At 42.6% G+C, this 20,048-nt stretch overlaps 1 protein-coding gene and 1 long non-coding RNA gene across 4 annotated transcripts in view; one reads left to right on the top strand and one right to left on the bottom strand.

Moving 5' to 3' along the window:
* LOC109316578 overlaps positions 1-13,201 on the top strand; it is a 19,285-nt gene extending 6,084 nt beyond the window's left edge. The window contains exons 2-3 of the long non-coding RNA XR_002102875.1: positions 6,683-6,690; positions 13,108-13,201. This is a non-coding gene — a long non-coding RNA (uncharacterized LOC109316578). The remainder of the gene's footprint in view (positions 1-6,682; positions 6,691-13,107) is intronic.
* The window catches only part of CHST11 (carbohydrate sulfotransferase 11), a 252,261-nt gene that overhangs the window by 136,067 nt on the left and 96,146 nt on the right, over positions 1-20,048 (bottom strand). For 2 of the 3 annotated variants that reach the window (XM_019544775.1, XM_019544776.1), the window contains exon 2: positions 13,134-13,219. In XM_019544775.1, coding sequence (XP_019400320.1) covers positions 13,134-13,219 — 86 coding nt within the window. Of the gene's footprint in view, positions 1-13,133; positions 13,220-17,159; positions 17,166-20,048 lie in introns of those variants that run through there. The other variant, XM_019544777.1, reaches the window with a different exon arrangement.

Genomic DNA, 20,048 nt, shown 5'->3' with positions numbered 1-20,048 from the left:
AAAAAACCCCCAAAAAACCAACCACATTTAAACCTTAGTGGGTCTACTTTAGTTTTGTATTTTTGTTTAAAAAGAACAAGAACAAAAAGGCAGTACTTTACTTTCTCCTTTATTTGTCACCAATTGTCCACAGCCACTCTAATTGTCTGGTTAAACTTTTTGACAATGCCCCACCCATAAACACAGCTGGCATCCCATCACTGACAAACCATTCTATTTCTAGTAAGCTAAGTTGGAGAAAATCAGAGAGGAGCAAGGAGATGATATACTAGAGAACAATTGCTGGGGGTGGAGAAGAGAGATTCCAAACTGGGAAGATAAATATGACCATTTTAACCTGCTCCATCTCCACAAAATACAAAACTGCCCTTCCAACAACAATGATTAGACTTCCTTTTTAAGTCGCTGAACAATGAGTGCACCAAGGCCTGGCCTTCTTCAGCGTGGCATAGCTTCATGAAACCAGTGGGACCACTCCTATCCTAAGATTTGAGCACTTCCTTAAGTGCCTTCCTAGGACATGCCAGAGTGCTCTGGACACTGCAGACCCTAGTAAGCGGTTTGTGCGCTTCTGGAATAACTCAGCTTTGCTCCTCACAGTGTAATGACATACAGCTAAAGCAAAGCTACTGTGGGTCATTAGACTATTACTTACTCATAAAACGTGAAAAATCCACAAGAGCCCATGTCATTGGTCAGGACCCCATTGTGCTAAGTGGCTTATACACACAAAGCAAAGTGGCAATGTGGCAACATGCAGACACATGTATATGCATTTCACATACAAATAGCTTGCATACACTCTACAAAACATGTTTCAAAGGCTAGTGGCAGATAAAGCATCCCTATCCTCTGTTTGAAGACTCAGATTGGCACTTGAAAATGGTGAAACAAGAATATACATTATAGGAGTATGAGGGTGTTCACGGTTAAAACAGGTAGTGGAAGGATTTTTTGGTTTTAGGTTGTAAATATATGCACTGAAGAAAATGTTTAAAAATGACTATTTAAGTGTCTGAAGGTGTATACAAGGGTTATTTTTGTGTGTCCAAACCCCATGAAAATATAACTATGCTTACATACACCACTTGGAATAGCGAATTCTGAGCTATTATTTTATAGGATGCTGTCACTGGCAACACAAGCTCTGAAAGAGAAGAAAGCAGCAATTGTGGAACTACCTAATACTGCATCTCACCTTCACCACAGGGACCTTCATTCAATTTACATTAAGTAAGACGTTACACTTTGGAGAAGATCCAGAGACTTTAGCTTCCAGTGTACCAGTTCAATGAAACATTTCTTTTCTCCTTCAGCTGAGCTTATTATGAATATTTAATGCATCAAAATGAACTGAAAGCTACCACTGTGCATCTGTTCTCTGGCATTCCATCCATCTATTGACATCAAGGCTTTGGTCCCAAAATATGACATGTAAATACAACCCTGTCAACTGATGTGTCATAACTAAAATATATGCACGGTAAAAGCCAAGCATGACTTGAATGGGGGGGAAAAAAAAAAGAAAAAAAAAGTCTTGTCCTAGCTATGGAAGTCATTTTTTACTTCAGCTACCAATGTCAGTTCCCCATGGCAGCCTGTGCATGTGTCTTTTATTACCTAATTGAATTAATACCCACTTCCTCTTACTAATCCCCAGATGCTTGTCTAAAATGATCTAAAGGATGTAGTCACATTTACAGGAAGGAGGGAAATATCTATATTAGGGCATCAATTTTCTAGTTAACTTCAGAGTCTTGCTAATTTGCTGTGCAGCTAATTGCTTAATATAATTTTGATTGCAACAGGACTGTATTTTTAAACACATCTCAAAACCTGAGTGTAAATGTTTTCCTTCAAGTTCCGTGACTGAATTTATTTTGCGGTATGAATACTGTTCAGATGCGATTTAAGATTAGAAAGAAAGGAACACCCCTTCCCTCATTTTTCCTGGCATCACAAATATACATAAACTTTAATTCATAGGTTTGCAAACTCTCTTTGATTTAGCTACAGTTGCCTTGCTACTGCCTTCCGCATTAGAATCAAACGGTTCAATATTTTCTAATGCATTACTGTGCCCTGAATAAGGAAAAAGGCAGGCAAAATAAGTGTTGCTGCTTCGTCTACAGTGTTCTCCTGTGTCAAATGGGAGATCCAGATTAAGTCTTCCAGGTGAAATCTTGGCCCCTTTAAAGTCAAAGGAGAGTTCAGCTCTAGACTTCAAGCTAGGTAGAGTTTCACTATCCATCCCCGTCTCCTTCTCTAGGTTATGAATGGACAAACCAGGCTATACAACACCTCCAACTCAGGAAGCCTAAGTTACAAAAAGACTCTTGCCAAATACAGACATGCTTCAATCTTGGAGTTACTGAAAAGAAAATCTTGCTTAAACAATGTCCGTCTACTACAATACAACTCTAGTCTGTCCAGTGCTGTACCAGAGTTCAGTGGCATAGATAAAATAATCAAGTCTCAAAAATGCTACTAATTTACAGCCTGGCACACTATTCCTGCATACGTAGCCCTCCTCATGTGAAGAGCTACAAATATGCCCTGAAATAGCATGCCATACTGGATGAGTGGCATTTCTGGGACACAGATGACCAGTTCTGATCACCAAGGCTCCTATGAAAGAACAGAATGCTACCTCAGGAGTCTGGATCTGAAGCTGATGAATAATAATGACTAATACAAACCATGCTGACCCTGCAAATAAGCCATAGTGAACACTGATTTTATATTCCATAGCCACATCAAATTGTTCAGATTGAATGAAAATACTTCTTTCATTGAAAGGAGCCTTGCCCCCCAAACATTTATATTCATATTAAATGTAATATTTAATTTGATCCGAAAAGTTTTGTTTCTTTGGTATTTGAAGAAAAAAAGCTAGAATCACAAAACTGCTAGTGGTGGTGATGCCTACTGATGCCATAGCCCAGTGATTCAGGTGGACATGGCACACCTGCCAAAGAGTATCCAAATCCCAGCCTCCTGTGCCAACTGGGAGATCCAGATCAAGTCCTCCAGGGGAAATCAGCTAGACTGCCTCCCAGGAAATTGCCCTGATCACCAAGTTAGAGCAAGACTTCGGACATCTGGGAGGAGGCAGGGAAGGCTGTTCTCAGTCTCTCTTGTTGATACTGTTTCATTCTGCATAAATAATCAAATGGTTCATGGGAGCAGCGACAGGAGTCCAGGTGCCCCTTCGTTCAATGTTTCAACAACTAGACTACAGAGGCATCCAAGTGTCCGATTTAATGACTTACATAAATATTTTATACCAAGTGGTACTGGAGAGATTGAAAAAGACTCACCCGAATACCTCATATCCTGCTGTTAGGATGGCGATGTGGCAAGCAGGACACCTTCGGTTCTTATCTTTATTCCATTAAAATTTTATTCATGCACAGTAAAAAGAGAATCACCAAGAGAGACTAAGCAGAGCACTCTACCCCAGAACAGACTTTTGCATAGTAGGTAGGACCCCACCCTGGAACATGGGAGATGTGGGTTTGTATCATGTCAGGTAGGGAAGAGAACTGTGCTGGGATTACTTGCATCCTATGGGAGCGCCCTAATTGGTAGGCTGCTGATTATGAGGGGACAGCCATGCTTCTAGTTCCACAAATTTTTTTCCAGCTGAAATTATTTGCCGCATCTGACAGCCAAAATAGACTGTACCCAGAAGAAAAAAAAAGTTTTTGACTGATGTCACGTCTTCCTACAGCAAAGGAGCATCATAACACATAGCAACTTCTGCAGCCACATCATTTAAAGGGATAATTGGCAACATTTTGATTTGGTTCTGTATGCTATATTTATAGAAGAGCAGAGAGTGAGTGAGTGAGTACACATATATAATGCAGTATACTTACTGTAGAAAACTTTGGTCAGATACAGCAGATTATATACAGAGAGAATTGACCTTATATCAGACTAAGTACATCGATTAATCAATCTAAAAAGTCAAATCTCAGCACCTAAACTTGCACTTTAGACATGATGAATCTATACAAAAAATGAAAAAATCGGGGAATCCAATACTGCGGGCAGAACTGGAAATGAGACCAGTTTCTTCTCTCTCCCTTTAAAGCCAAAATGTAGTCAGCTAATAACTGAAAAATGCTCATCTTGGTAGTTTTTCTTCTGTCAGTTTTCAGTTGCGTCTGCTGGGAGTTGTTACAGATCATTAGGGAAAAGTAGCTTGTTGTGAGGCTCCCTGCATTTAAAGAGAATCACCTTTCCTTACTGCATATGGCTTATGAGTGTCCAGCACAGAGTTAAGGAATTGTTTTTATGACAAAATGAGGAATCTGCAGATGTTTTGACAAATGTACACTGCAGAAACCTGCCAAAATATATACACCAGAAGCAAACCAAGAGAGGTTACTGTGTGAACAGTCAGGAAATGCAAGTTGTGAGAGACTGGATTGGGATGTAGCCATTTGGCTGGTGGTGCTAGTGTGCTTATTAAAGAGCAGACAGAAAGGATGCTCTGTCTCTGGAGGAGAAGGTGGCAGACACCTGCATTCATTTCAGCAATTTGCGCTTCTGTATGTGGGACATTTGCAATACTCTCACATTGCCCCTTGCTCCCACCTTCCCCCGCATTTAAAGATACAGTTATCTAGGTCTGCTGCATTATTCAGTCTGGTATACAATTTTCAAGCAAACAAAAATAAAAACAAAACAAAAACGAGAAAATTAGGCAAGCTTCTTACTCAGTTTAGAACACATATTTGTCTGGATCAAACAGCATTAAGCACAGCAAGCGATTTGGAGTATGGTCCATAGCCAATTAAATGCAAATGGAAAGAATCACACTATTTTTAATGGAATTTGGATCTGAAACTTGGACCTCAAATTTCAAACCTTGCTCCACTTCTCTGTCCAACTGCTTATTCTGGGACTTTTAAATCTTCTGCATACTTGCTCTACGTGCTTGTTCAGTACATAAGGTGAGTATTCCATTTCTGTAGCCAGTTTTGAAAACAGAGCTCCTATGCCATCCTTTTCTGCTTGGAGAATTATATCAGGGAAAACTCGAGTTACACAGAGAGAGGGCTATGTATTTTCATTTAATTTCATGAAGTTAATGAGCAATGTATTATGCACATGGCCAGAAATTCATTCTTGATGCAATTCCAATACTGTACTTTGAATAGGTTTATTCCAGGGATGAATATGGTACCTTGACTAATGGTAGCAACTGTACAGGTTTGATTAATTCCTTTTGCCTTATATAGGTACCAGTGATGTCATGGCATATGTTAAGTGCACAGTACCAGGAAAAATGGAAAAAGCCAACAGCAATTTTCCCAGCTTCTAAAATGGGTTCTTATCATTTGTAATCAGAAATTAATAATATAGCACTAACTAATGCTACGCTTATGCTAAGGTTCATGTAATATTGCATCCCCAGCCAGCTGCTGTTTTACCACTTGCAAGCATGACAGCATGTCTTGGCAGAAGGAGTCATTCTTGGAGTAAATTATTACTTTCCTGTTTCACTGGTGGGCATTTGCTGCTGCAATATAGGTTAATTGGATGCCCTGCCATCATCTGCTGATAGGATTAAGTAGCCAGAGTTTGGCATCGGGCATTGGGTGTTTTCACTAGAACCCTATTCTGTTGTGTGCCCCCTGTGAATGTTTATAAATGATCAATCAACAACTGTGATTATGAGCTACGCTCACCATGTTGTTATTTACAACAGCACAGCTGTCTATAAAGATAGAAGCAAGTCACCCATTGTGATTCTCCCTATTGGCACTGATAAAGAACTCATCAAAACAGCTTATGTACAACAAATGCCTGTGTATATTTATGACAATGTGTCCTGCGTGCAAAGAGTTAGTATGTGCAAATTTCTTGCCATTTAGGAGAGAGAGATGAACTTCAGTATTTGCCAGCTTTGCACAGTCCACATGAGGACTTCTATAATAAGATGATATAGGTATTTTTGGTGTGGAGCATGGCAACCAGCATTTATATATAAACTGTACACAAAAAAAGGCAGGAGAAATTTCAGTTAACATCACTGCTACAATCCCATTGTTTTACCAAGAGTGTAAGGACCTTTAAGTATCTATAGAGAATCTTGAGGATTTTTTTCTTCCAAATTTCAAAACTGTTGAGCTGCATCAGCCTACCACTTACAAGGTGCATTTACTCATGTGTTTTACTAGAGCTGACTAATTAGCTCCACAGTAGTATCACTGTCTACATGTGCACCCATTTTAGGGTGCAGTAAATTAACTCCACTGTAGGAGAGTACTATCCTACAGCACAGTAGTTACGTGAGCCAGAATGCACATGCAGAAGGTGACCAGGGCTGGCTGGGGCACAAGGGTGCTACAGCGTGGGGGCTGCCTGCTGGCTAGCCTGGCACTGTAGCTCCTTTGTATCTCAGCCAGCCCCTCCACAGCACAATGAGCTGGGCAGGAGCAGCCCCAAGCTGGAAGACTGACTCCCTTCCCCCAGACTCTCTGCCAGCCAGGGCTGCTCCACCCCAACTCAACACGTTGTAGTCCTGGGTGCATGTATAAATGCTATGCCTGGGATAAATATTTCTGCATGCTAATTGTACATGGAGAGGCACACACAGTCAACTACACTGTACTTGGTGCATATAACTTAGAAGCACAAAGACAAATATGGACACTGCTGAGATTAGATTGTGTGGTTCCAAGCCATCTAGGTAGTCTAGACATGACACTTAGACACCTAAAGCCTCACTCTGCCAGCAACCAGCTCAACTGTATGTGGTGTTACCCCAGGGGAGGGTAGACCCGAGTGCGTTAGAAAACAACCAACTCAGATGAAAGAAAGCGATGCTGGCTGCCCTGGGTTGGCTACTACTCAGACAGCCTGAGCCACAGACAATAGTGAAACACCTCCAGAAAGAAGAAACTTGCGGTCTGAGGCAAGCGAGTCATTGTACAGTCCACAAGGGATCAGCTTGCTTTCCTACAGCCATTTGGAAGGATGTGGTAAAAGACAGAAACAAAATGGAAAAGAAACCACTCATCTAAAATAGCAGCCTAGTACAAGGCAGTAGGAGGTCAAAAGATAGGAGCTCTGCATTGGTTCACCTACTTTAGCTAATAGCTGGACATCCTGCCTCCAGCTCTACCAAGTAGAAACTACATAACAGCCCTACTTCTCAATGCAAGCATCATGTTTAGCAAGGAAAAAAACAACAAAGGCTGAAGATTGACCCATGGTGAAGTAGCCTAATGATTCATGAATGAAAGCAAGTGAGGGGATCAAAGAGTACAGTAAATCAAAGTGTACAAGTCTTGAGGACCTGACACCAGTCTGCATATGGACTTAGGCACTCAGGGTAGGGTCATATGTTCAACTTAACACTGACTAAATGCAGTTAAATCATAAGCAAACCCACAGTCCAGCAGTTTAGTGCATATTAAGTGCCTTCTTGGCAATGCAAAGCTGTCCCCTTTCAAGTGAGGATTAATCTCAAGATCATATCAAGGTAATATGCCTGCATACATACTAACTTTTTTTTTTTTTAATGTGTCACAGCCTTCCAATGATTTGCAATTGTTGCAAGTACACATGCGACTACACCCTCAGATATCACCAAGAGAAACGTGGCATAATACCTCAATGGCCAGATTAGATAGTCTGCACCCCAAATTCCTTTAGAATACAAAGTGAACTTTGTCTTCACAGTAGTATGGAAAAACCACCCCATCTTATAAAAAGGTGATTATTTTCCCTCATTTAACACTTTGTCCACTTCAGCAATTAATTACTTGCCATTCTGTACTGTTTTCAATGGCACAGACAGATCAGTGTCACCCACAGATGTGCACAAGCCTCAAATATGTTATTGCCAAATTCTGAACTTTCAGTGACTTGTGCTCAATGTGCTGATCCACAATTAACTGTTATTTTTAGAGCAGTGGGGCTGTAGGAAGTCAGGCAAATTACAAGACACTGTGGCACTTATCATTTGCTAAGAATATGCTTTGCAAATATTTGTTTACCCGTGTTTTTAAAATTCTTAAGGTTTGCAATACAAAAACAAGATATAAAGTGAGTTTGTCACATTCCTGCAAAACCCTTGGTCCTTGTTCAGTTGCACCCAGGTCCTTACACCCATGTTCCTAGGACAATAACACCAGTCACTTCAAGCTCAATCCTCTCCCCTCTTCCTCTGTAGCCATGTGACAAAGAAAACATTCAGTTTAGTCAATTTAACTAAGCTACAACTATACTGACTTTATTTTTAAATGGGGTGTTAATACTTGGGAAAAGGTTTGCACTGAATGCCCAAGCAAACAAAATCCTTCGCATGGAACAAGAACCCAGGCAATGCCTCATTATTATACGTCAACCCTGATGCTATGCATGGGAGAAAAAGGGCTGTTCCTATCAATGTGTTTCTGGGAAGAGGATAGGTCTCCTGAATGAATGGGCCCATACTAGCTCTTCTGCCCAACAGTAAATGAATGTACATCCATTAAAACATTTCATTTATCTTGCATGGGAATCAACAATTACTGCCACGTTCAAGGGATGATCTTTTGAGACAAGGGACCCTGTCTACTGAGAACTGGACTGGAATTGCAATGCTGCATTCAGCTGGATCTCTTGACAGCCACAAGAGGGGAAGAAGTTTTAATCAGCCTTGTAATGGGATTTGAACCCATAATGTTAAACCACGGTTATACTTACTGACCCTAGCCAAGAGAGATTCAAGGGACATATCACAGCTCCAGAAAAGGATACCTCAAAATACACTCCTCTGTATCAGCCACATCTACTGGCTAGATCCTGTGCTGGCATAAAGCAGTAAGTCTCCAACTAGTTTGACAATGCTGCACAGTCTGGCATAAAATGCATGACCAAAGGTCTTCTAAAGACTGACAGGATGTTACTAACTACACAACAGAAATTTGTTTTATGGACTTGGATGCAAGGCAACCCATATGGCAGTACTGCAATCCTAGTGCTAAACAGGCCTCAGCCCTACTTTCATTCCAGTGAACCATAAAATTCTTGCCTACTCTGACAGACACAGGAACCAAATTAGCTGGCTTTGTGGCACCTAACAGTTTAGTAGGCTGGACAATTCTGGAAGCTGTATGTTAATGCTACACAGCTGACTACTCAATAGGGTTCTCTTGTTCTTAGATCATGTAACAACAGGTATAGAGAAATTAAGTATTTAAAGTCACCTACCCTTAAATAATTAAAATTGAGCCAGCCTGTAGCAGTCCCATGCCATACCCACAAGGCTTCTCTCAGTGTTTAAAAAAGTCTGATGTTTGAATTAGGGAGATTTCCTGGACCTACATGAAGAACTACAAATACCTGCTGGATCTCCTCATCCCTTTATCTTACTGAGGTAGCTAAGCTGAATACTAAGTAGGACATGAGAAAACACGTGAGCATGCATTTTTGGTTGACACCTGAAATCCAATCAAATATGCCAAGCCATCATAAAAAAACCAGTAGTTTTTCGTATATAAAGAGAGGAGATTTGTTTTATTCCCATTAGCCACAAATTTCTTCATCTCATTAGCATAACCTATGATGAGCTACCTGTAACATTCAATTCCAATCTCCATCATAAGAGAACAAATCAGAAAGACTTCATATCTCTTTCCCCTTCATAATGGCTGATAAACACCTGAGGGGGTTTGACCCACAGGTTAAGAGCCACTGCCCCAAACAATAGGCCAGCCACCTGATCTGCTTAAAAAAGGTAAGAGAGAGAACATTTTTATGACTAAAAGTATAAATCAAGCTGTAGATCAAGGCAATAAAAGAAAAATTCTAGTAAAACCCCAAGATCACATTGGGTTATAAATATTAGGCGTGTTTGAAGCAGGCAGTATTCAATTCGGATTTATCCCAATTCGGGGGACAGTGATTCGATTCAGCTTCAGAGAATCTGCGATTCGGCCATCGACATAGCTTTGTATGTTTTTTCTACGTATGCCAAGGTACCAGACATGGCTCATGAATGCTGCGATAGTGGGGAGGATGGAGTGTCCCATGGGAGCGCAGGGAGGGAGTTCTACCTGGTGGCAGACCTGGAAGTGGACTGGAAGTAGTTCATCTGTCCCACCATCTCAGCATTCATAAGCCACACCTGGTACCTCGAGATGCATAGAAAATAAAAAACAAACCACATAAATCTGTGTCTATGGCCGAATAGTCAAATGTCTCCAAATTGATTGGAGAGAGATTAGTGGGTCTCCTGATTTGATTTGGATTCAGAGATTCGGCCGCCGAATCGTGCCAAATCTCCTCCAGATTGAATCAGCAACCGAAGTTTCACACAGCCTTAATAAAGACCTCCATATCAAACTGCTGGGTCTTGCTGCTTTCATCTTTTTTAAACATACATTTGTATGTTTATTCAAACACAGCCATGTCTACCTGAATACTCCTGCACAACATACAGCACGAAGTCCAGTCCAAAAAACTGTTGAATATCAGTTGTTGTTTTTTTAATGTGCTGGGAACAGAAGATGTCAGCGTACTGCTGGAAATTCTCGTGTGAAGAACATTTGCTTAGTTCAACACTGGCTGGAAGAAACGCTGTACTTACTCAAACATTGACTTTTCTGGCTCTCTCCTGAGAGGCTGGGTAGGAATTCTAATGCTTCACCTAGGTGGGTCGCGTATTAGAAAAGAAAGAGACGGAGTGAAATAAACCGACAGCTGTGTTCTTTGCTTACAGGTCAGAAAATGTTTAAATTCACCATGATTGCAAGGTCTGTGGGATTAAGGCTCCGATGCATTCATACGAGCTTTGTCTTACTGGATAACCTTTGGGAACAAAATATTAAAAGACAAGGAGGTTCTGAATGATAAGAAATAGACCCCCAAGATAATAATTAGGTGGCAGAACTTTTTTTTTCCCCCAACCAAGCCCTTCTCCAAAGAGCTTTTAAGTTGTTTTTTTTTTAATGTTCCTTAGCAGCAATTGTTTGTATCCATGGAGTTTTATGTACACTTTGCATTTAGCAGGAGATAGCACATCAGTTGCATCAAGTGTTAAAGCAAAAATTGATAAGCTGGTGATCTCAGCTATACACAGCTGAAGTTTAATTGGAAAGTTAACCTGTTAATAGAAACAAGATGCTTGTAAGAGCTGAGCCCTCGTGTGTCTTGAGGCTGTTCACAATTCTTTATAGATACATTTAAGATCACTTGGAATTTATTCTGCATGTTGTATACCAATTCTTCTCATAATCAACTGGTATTTAAAACATTTACTGCCTTGTTAAATCTAACAAGTCAGATTTATTAGGATAGTCACTTTCCTTAATAGCAGACTGAGTTTTACAAAATGTGTTCGTTGAGGTATAAGCATATAATAGGCAGCTGTTAAAACCTGACTAAATACATTTAGCCGCCAGCAGACATTCTGTTTCAATGGCAGCACTTCCTCTCTGCTATCAACAGGAAGTGCAGTACTCGACTATGTCAACTGAGTACCCATATGGGAAAAACTGAGGGTATGTACACACATTTGCAGTACCTGAACTATGATCATACAGCTTGCTTCAAGGGAGTTGTTGCGATTGGGGTGCAGGGTGCAGGGCCCAAGGGGGAGGGGGATTGTCCATCAGAGGCTGAGGGAGCTAAAATAGGCGGGGTTGAAAAACACAGCCCTAGGGGCTGTGCTCTGACCATACAGTTGGTTGTTAGATCAGGGTAACCTATTTTCGATCTAATTCTTTTCACATCCTCAGGTGAACTAAGTTACATTGGGCCAGGCATTTTTTACGTAATCTAATCTACCTTAGCATCTGTACAGACCATCACTTAGATTGATGTTACACTGTAGTTCACCTAACTGGGGTTACATCTGCATGTACCCTAAGCAACAACAACAAACAGACCTAAAATTCAGATAACTTCTTTTACTCTAAATACTACAAGGATCACACTGTCCTTCCTATGCTCACACTGATAAAGACCTCTCCCCACAAACAGTTTTACTGACAAATCAGTAGACCTAGTTATGATAAAAAGAGTAATAGTATAAATTATTAGGCATGTCTGGACTTCATATCAACAACAAGACTTGACTGGAAAGTAAGCTGGGAAAATTAAAAGTCCATCTACATCAGGGATGGGCAATTATTTGGGCTGGAGGACCACTTAGGAAATTTTAGTGAGCTGCTGCAGGCTGGTGGGGGAGGGGGAGGGCAGAGAAGGGGAGAGAGGTGCAGAGGAGGCCAACACAATGCAGCAGGGTGGGGACATGGGGAGAGAGCACGTCTGTGCTGTCACCAACCCACAATCCTGGTCCTGGGCCTGCCCACCCACCCTGCTCCCAGATGCTACTCCCTGCTCACCTACGGCCCCATTCCACCCACCTGGTTAAGTGTGCCCTCCTGGCAGGCGCCCCACGCTGGTGTCCATGGACACCTCGCTCATCCACCCCATCCGGTGCCCCTGGATAGGGTGGACAGGCTAGGGTGCCTGGGCAGTAAGACGGGTCCGGTCACAGTAGCAACACTGGCAGTGGCAACCCAAAGGAGCCTCTGCCACTGCCACTGCCACCAGGTCTGCCAGGAAGCTAAGTCCTGCCACTGCACTGCCCCAGCCCCACTGCGTGCCTGGGAGCGGTGCGCCCAGCTACACGTGCCACAGCCTGGGCTGCCCCCTGCACTGAGGGGACTGGTTATAAGCCAGATAAAATCCCTTGGCAGGCCAGATCCAGACTGCATGCCATATTTTTCCCACCCCCGTTCAACATGCTAATCCCAAAATGGAAGCATTATTTGTTGTGTTATTATAACCCACATTTTTATGTAGGTTATGCATCCCCCTGCATGTCCATAAGATATTCCTGTTGAAGACTGAGGGACAGATTGTAGGGGTATTTGGGCATCTAAAGAAGCAGATAAATGCTTAGACAGCTGCATCATTAGGCTCTTAAGTGCCATTAAAAATCTGATCCTTCATTCTATAGCTCAAATGGACTTAGTTCTGCAGCTTGCAGGATCAAATCCCCACAATGAAGGTGATTATAATTACAAGCACAAGAAGTAAAGAAAAAATCTTTACTATTTAATACAGGCTGCATTTGTAGGATGGGCTGTAAAGTTAGACTGTAACCTCAGGACACTCACCTGGGTGGGATTGTACAGTTCCTGTAGAGGACTTCTCGACCCCTTCCGACAACAAATGTCCATTCCAAATGGATTCCTACGCATTACTACAGGGGGGAAAATTGAAATTAACACAGGTTAGCAAAGGAGTATTTAGAAAATAAGATGACAATAACACAGAATGCATACAGTGAGGACTGGGATTTCCAGAAATACTCAGGAATTTTATAAACCATTTTCTACTTTTTCAAACATCCACATCACCTCCTGTAAGAAAAAGTCTAAGAGCAGAGTGCCTTTAGTATATTCTGAGCTTGTACCCACCAGAACATGGCACCTCTCCTTCTGTCCCTACCAAAAGACGTCAGCCCACTTTGGGGCTTAGATTTTTTGACAAACATCTATAATATAGGCATCTAAACAGGAAGTGTTCCGATTTTCAAAAAGACCCAAGCACCTGCATCTCCCACTGATCTCATAGCACCAGCTTGCTGACCATGCTCAACACTTCTGAAAAAAATCAGGCCATGTCCAAGTGGATGCCTAAACCTGGACTAAGCCCAGTTCCTGATATTAAGCAACTGGATTTGCAGATTTTTGGCCTAAAACTTCAGTTTCCCCTCACTGCACTAAAGCATAACATGTGCAGTGTCATACCCTCGCACACTGGATATCAGCTATGTACTCGGAATGCTTGATCAGTTTTTTTAGACTGTTCCAGTCCGACAGCCACAACCAATAAATACTATGTTTCTGCAATTGCAAGTAGGCCAGTTTTCAGATAGAGGCTTCATCCAAGACCTGATCAGCGAGTTAGTTATAAAGTCAAATCGTGATGGTTCTCATGTTATAAGCAGGGATCATGGGTTTTCTCTGTTTAAAAATCACAAGTTATCCAATTAAAACCCTCCAAAATATACGTTGTTAAAATGAAAGGCCACTTTGAACACAATATTTTATTGATATATTTACAATTTTAAAGGAATTCAGAAGTCTACCAGTGCTTTAATCACTATAATAAAATAAATTCTAAATACCTATACGTTTTGGCATTCGCTTTTACATTTATTAGGGAAAAATCAGAGCTCCCCCTGCCCCCTTTGCTTACCAGGATACAGCTCCAGCTCCAGCTGTCTCCCACCACCTACTGCTTTGTGGCACTCAGCAGCTCTGATATGCCAGCGTCCTGCCTATGCCATTGCCCCTCACTCCCCACCCATAGCCCCCTGGGCTCTATCAGTACCCCTCACTCCTCCCATCCCAAACCCAGCTGCCAGGGCTATGGGGCCAGGGACCTGGGATCTGCAGTCCTTGCCTCCTGTAGCTAAGCCCAAGCCCCAGCTGCCACTCATGGGAGGTAGTGGCTGCTATGAGAGAGCAAAGCGTGGAGCCCAGCTCCCACTTCCCCATGGGTGGCAAGGCCACAGCAGAGCCCATTGCGGGGGCCAGGGGGGGAAGAGGCAGATGCAGGCTGCCTGCTGCTGGCTCAGGCTCACTGCCCTGCTGACTTTCCCCCCCGGGTCCTCCACAGCCCAGCAGGCAAGACCTGACATAGCAGGGAAAAGCAGGGCCCACTAGGGACACTCGGTGCCACTGCCACAAGTCCTGTGCCACCATAGTGAGGCACCCCCTTCCTGCCTGGCAGCAGCAAGGGGCACAGTTCTGTGCCACCACCCCTGCTGCTGTTGGGTGGGCAGAGGGTGCCTCACCATGGTGCCACAGGGCTTACTGTGGCAGCGCTGAGCTTCCCTGCCAAATTGGGTCCTGCCCAGCAGGCTGTGGAGGCCCTGGGGGAGAGCAGCAGGGCAAGGAGCCCAAGCTTGCAGTGGGCAGCCTGCACCCACCACCACCAATCTGGGAGGCATGCTCCCCACAGGGGAGCCACCCACAGCCCAGTCCTGCTCTCTGCCTGGGTCCTGCAGCTGTGCATTCCAGCCCTGGGCTCCAATCCCCACACTACCCACGCTGGGCAGCAGCCCCCAACCTGCCCAACACCCTCCCCACCCCCACCAGACTTACTTGTGGGGAGCTGCTCAGTTGCCATGCACATGTGTATGTGCACACATGTACAGGGCACCCCCTGCTGATCACCCTTGTCCCACTCCCCTCACCCCCTTTCAGGCCAGAACTCTGCCAGCCTGCAAGGGGAAACCCACCATTTTCTGCATTTTTCTCCATTAAAGAGAATATCCAGGTTTTGCTGCGTTGTTTTGGAGAACGGAAAACCCGGGTCCTAGTTATAGGAGCTTCTAGAGGGAATTGCAGAGATGCATCTTATAGACTAACTGAATTAGCTTCTAGGGGAGGTTAACTCGGGTCCTGGCCATGCAGCCAGGGCAGTAAAGTAGACCTGCATGTCCAACCTTGCGGTTGATGTGCTCAGGGGAAGCTTTGTATCCATGCTTGGACCCCTTGAAAATCAGTAAAGCCTTGTCATTTATGGAATCAAGAACATACCCAAGTCCTCATTGTGAACATGCCAAAAAAAAAAAAAAAAAAATCAGATTACAATGGGACTTATGTGGAAAAGGATATGAACTTCACAGAGCCCAACAACGAGAACTAGTCAGGCTTGTTAGGAATAATATAATATATTCCCTTTCATAAAAAGAGACCAATGTACATTATAGTAATGACCCAAAACAACACAGCTCACAATAATCATACTGCAGACATTTGGGCAATAATTATTGAATACAGTACTGGAATTTTTTTCAGTGAATGGAGCTAGTATTTAATACATAATCATAATGAATATCTCTAACTGCATGAACAGCACAAGAGTCTATACAGGAGTAGAGTAGTATACACAATTTCAGTCTTGAAACAAAATAGACTCCTTCCCCCAACTTCATATTAGATTAGAAGGCAATTATCTAATGAAGTAGCATGTTGATTTTCCTCTGAGCACAAAAAGGTACTGTGGATTTTCTAATAAGTAGGGGTGCATCAGTAGATCTTTTTATTTATTTATTTTAGCTACCAGTGGCAGATTATTAACCAGCCATAATCAGCCAATACTGATATGATAGCCAACATGCAGCCCAACACTTGGAAAGTAGCATCCAGCCGGTAAGTCTGGGGTGGGGTAACAGGGAGGCGAGGTATGGGGGTCCTTTGCCCCCTGGATTTGTGCATGGGGCAAGGGTGGGCTACCTGCTGTAGGCTCAGGGCCAGGGAGTGCACTGACCGATACCTGGAAGGGGCTGGGCTGGGCCTATGCTCAGAGTAGGCAGGGAAGCTATGGGGAATTTTGGGGTGGCTATAACCTCACCTCATAGGCCCCCCTCCCAGTGCTACCTCTGCCTGCCCCAAGCACTGCCCTGCCCCGCTTCCCACACATGCCCCCCCATGTCTCCCCTGGGGGTGTGCACAGTGGTGGGAACTGTCCCCTCTCTTTGCCTCCTGAACGAGCCACCCATGTCTCCATCCCACTCCGAGCCCCAACACAGCTGGGCAGCACCTGCCCCTGACCCACTCCCCCATCACCGTGGGGGCCTGGATCTCTCCCACCCCAGACTTACTGGCCGAATACTGCTCTCCAACCTGCTGGGCTGCATTTCTAGCCATGCACATGCACATGCACACGCACGCAGCATTTAAATTGGTGACACTGATCAGCTACACTGGCCAAAAAAAGCCAAATGCCATGTTGTAAGTTTTCCTTTTATTGGTGCTGATTCAATATGGACTGATATATCAGTGCACTTATAGTAGTAAGACAGATGCAGGTGTCTAGTAAATAAACACAGCTAAATGTTTGGATATTTTTTTCCACAACTGAAATACTGGATGTTACTACAGGTATAATTTTAAAGTAACTTGCTTAAATAGCCAATTCATTTTGGAACACTTTAAATCATAAAGATATACTGGAATCACTCCATTTTTAGGCTGCTATGCATTTTAAAAATATTTAATGTTGTCATAGTTGAAAACAAATGTTATGTGCAATAATATTGTAGATGCGTCAAAATCCAACACATTTTTTAGAATGCGACTTTTCATAATTTCTGTCTGTATTTCCCCATCTCTTTTAACTTGGACTTTGAAAATAGATCAGTCTCTTCCAGTTTTATCAGAGCCTAATTCTGTTCAATTTTATTCTTGGGCTGATTTGTAACATACAATTCTTCCGTGTTTGCAGTTTGAATGGTGAAAATTTTTTAATTTTCCATATTTTTTAAATGATATTAAATAACGAACTGAAGCTTGTTTGGGGTTTAAATAAACTTTTTGCACTGTACTGAGACCAAAGGCTCTTTTACACGTTACATTTATAACACTATTAACATGTGGCATAAATTAAAAAGCTACTACACGTGGACAACCCTGGTCTCCCACAATCTAGCAATTGCCCAGGAACTCTGTAAACAACACTGTCCTCAGGACAGCCCCGGTTCTCCAGTAGAGCCCAGGGTTGCCTTTGGTTTGTGGGGAGGGAGGCAGGGGATGAAAATCAGAGGCTTCTAGTGGTTGGAGCTGAAGGGTTTCCCTTGCTGGGCATTTTAAAACTCATACCCAGGAGTTGGCAAATGCAGGTACAAAATCGATCAGAGACTCCTAGCAGGGGGACAATCATCTGATTATTGGCCCTGTCCCAGACAGCCCTGGGTCCGAAATCAGACCCAGGCCTGTCCAGGCCACAGCCCAACAATCATCTGATTATTGCCCTGGACAGCCACAGGTGACCCTGACCTCAACCATGCAACACACAACACAATGCACAGCCTTCACATAATCCCACTGAACTGCCTCCGTTTATATTTAAAAATACTGAAGTAGGGGAAGAAGTGGAAGGTAATGTTTCAATGCAGCCAAGTCATTGTATTTTGATTAACCAGCATCCAAAACACTGATTCTTTGTTCCAAGTGGTCTCATGGGATAAAAAGAATAATTCCAGTGTGCTATTCCTTCATTTATTACTTCACATTTCAGTTTCATTAAATATGGTAAACAGTAAAACGCATAAATGTAAACTAGCTCTCCCTGGTTCACTTAGCAGGCAGAGAGCAAAGTGGCAACATTTTACAGAAGGCACTAGCAATCATAAAGCCTAAAATTATTTGCACAATGACAAGATTTGATTCTCAGATATAAACAAAACAAACAAAAACCTTCACTCCCCACTAAAAGCTAAATGTGGGATGTGAACTGTAGAAACCATTAAATCTTTATTTTATGGTTCCCAATTTTATTTAATTGTTGGTTTTTCCCTATGAAGTCTTTAAAAAGAGGTTGCAGAGTTAGCACAGCAATGTAGCAGCTTAAAACGGGGCCAGCCTTCCTGTGAGTCTGATTCAGTAACAGGATTCATTTATGTTTAATTAGGTTTCTATAGTGTCTCTGGAGAGAGGTAGTTAGCTGTGTTAGTTTGAAGTTAGGCAGAAGGCAGGGCAGGGTGGCACCTTATAGACCAACTCCTTCAGAGGCATGAGCTTTCATAGGTTATAGCCTTCTTCATCAGATGCTATGAACAGACTTGCAGACAGTAGCAGTACTTAATAAGAAGGAATAAAGTCATTTAAATATAAAAGATATCCCATTACCTAGGAGTTATACAAGGTAGTCTATGTCCCCTAATGGGTTAACTGCTTTGTTTATCCCTTTTGATCCCGTCAACCCACCTTCTCCTCTCAGCAGGTCCCTCTCCTTATCCTTTCCTTCCCCTTTCCCCATCCTCTTTATTTAAAGGATAACAAAAGAGACCTCTAGTTTCCACAAAAATAGTCATAAAATGCGATGAATCAGGCTGTAATCTACAAAAGCTCATTACTCCCTGAAGGAGTCAGTCTATAAGGTGCCACCTACCCTGTCTTAGAGCATTTCTGTTTGTGCACACCTTGGAAATATCAGGTTTGGGATTCATCTTTGGCATCTGACTAAGCCATTCCCTCTACAGCAATAGATTCTCTAGCTGAAAAATAAAAGAGACCATGACTACAGAAAGAAGAAAAAGGAGCCATTTCTACTACAAGAAGGAAGGAATCCCAAAGTACTGCAAATTTTCTACAGGAGTTTGTGCATGTATGTTTTCCATTTTCGGCCTTTGTCAAACGTCCAAATTGAGCTCTGGCAAGATGGGAGGGGTCTTGGATTTAAAGATATTTTAAATATGCCTTTTATCCATAAGACCTGTATTTGGAGCAAGAACATGGCAAAACAAAATTGAAAATATGTACAAACATAATTTACCCAAAGTTTACCTATCATCTCCCAAAACAAACTTGCCATCTGTTACCAGCTTAATGCATCCATGGACTAACTAATTAGTACAATATGGTTTGACATATACTATATACACCTCTATGGAGAACATTTTAGTTTCTTTTAATTTGTTATGGGTGGTGTGATCTCTTCAGGTTTGAATCTCATTTACAATGGGATCCTTTACACAATGAAAGAGACCCTAAAGTAGATGTAAATTACAAGTACACTGATTTTAAGAACTTTTTCATTATCACAGCAGTATAAAGAGGCCTCAGTGGAAATGCAAACCCAGCCCTTAAATTTATCCAGTTCTTTCACTAATATTGCAGATATCTGTCTAAAACAGCATTTCCCAACTGGTGTGCCGTGGCATTTTGGGCTGGAGCCATGCCCCCCGCCTGCTGTCACTGTGGACACAGACAGACCGGGAGTGTGGCTCCAACCAGGCAGGAGGCATGGCTCCAGCCCAAAATACTGTGTGGCTGGCCAGGCACCACCTCCTTCCCCCCTGCTCCACATCCAGTGTGCTGTGGTGCTTTTTTATTTAGGTGCCATGGGATGAAAAATATTGGGAAACACTGGTCTATTACAGTGGTTGTCAACTGGGGATACGCGTACCCCTAGAGGTACTTATAAAGGTCATAGGGGTATGCAGAATGTATGAGAACAAATTCCTGTTTTAGAGGTGCACCAATACATTAGTCCCATATCAGATCAGCACTGAT

The sequence above is a fragment of the Crocodylus porosus genome, unplaced genomic scaffold, assembly GCF_001723895.1.
Source record: "Crocodylus porosus isolate Cpor-Errol unplaced genomic scaffold, CroPor_comp1, whole genome shotgun sequence".
Taxonomy (NCBI): domain Eukaryota; kingdom Metazoa; phylum Chordata; order Crocodylia; family Crocodylidae; genus Crocodylus; species Crocodylus porosus.
This window is presented reverse-complemented; position numbering and strand designations above follow the sequence as displayed.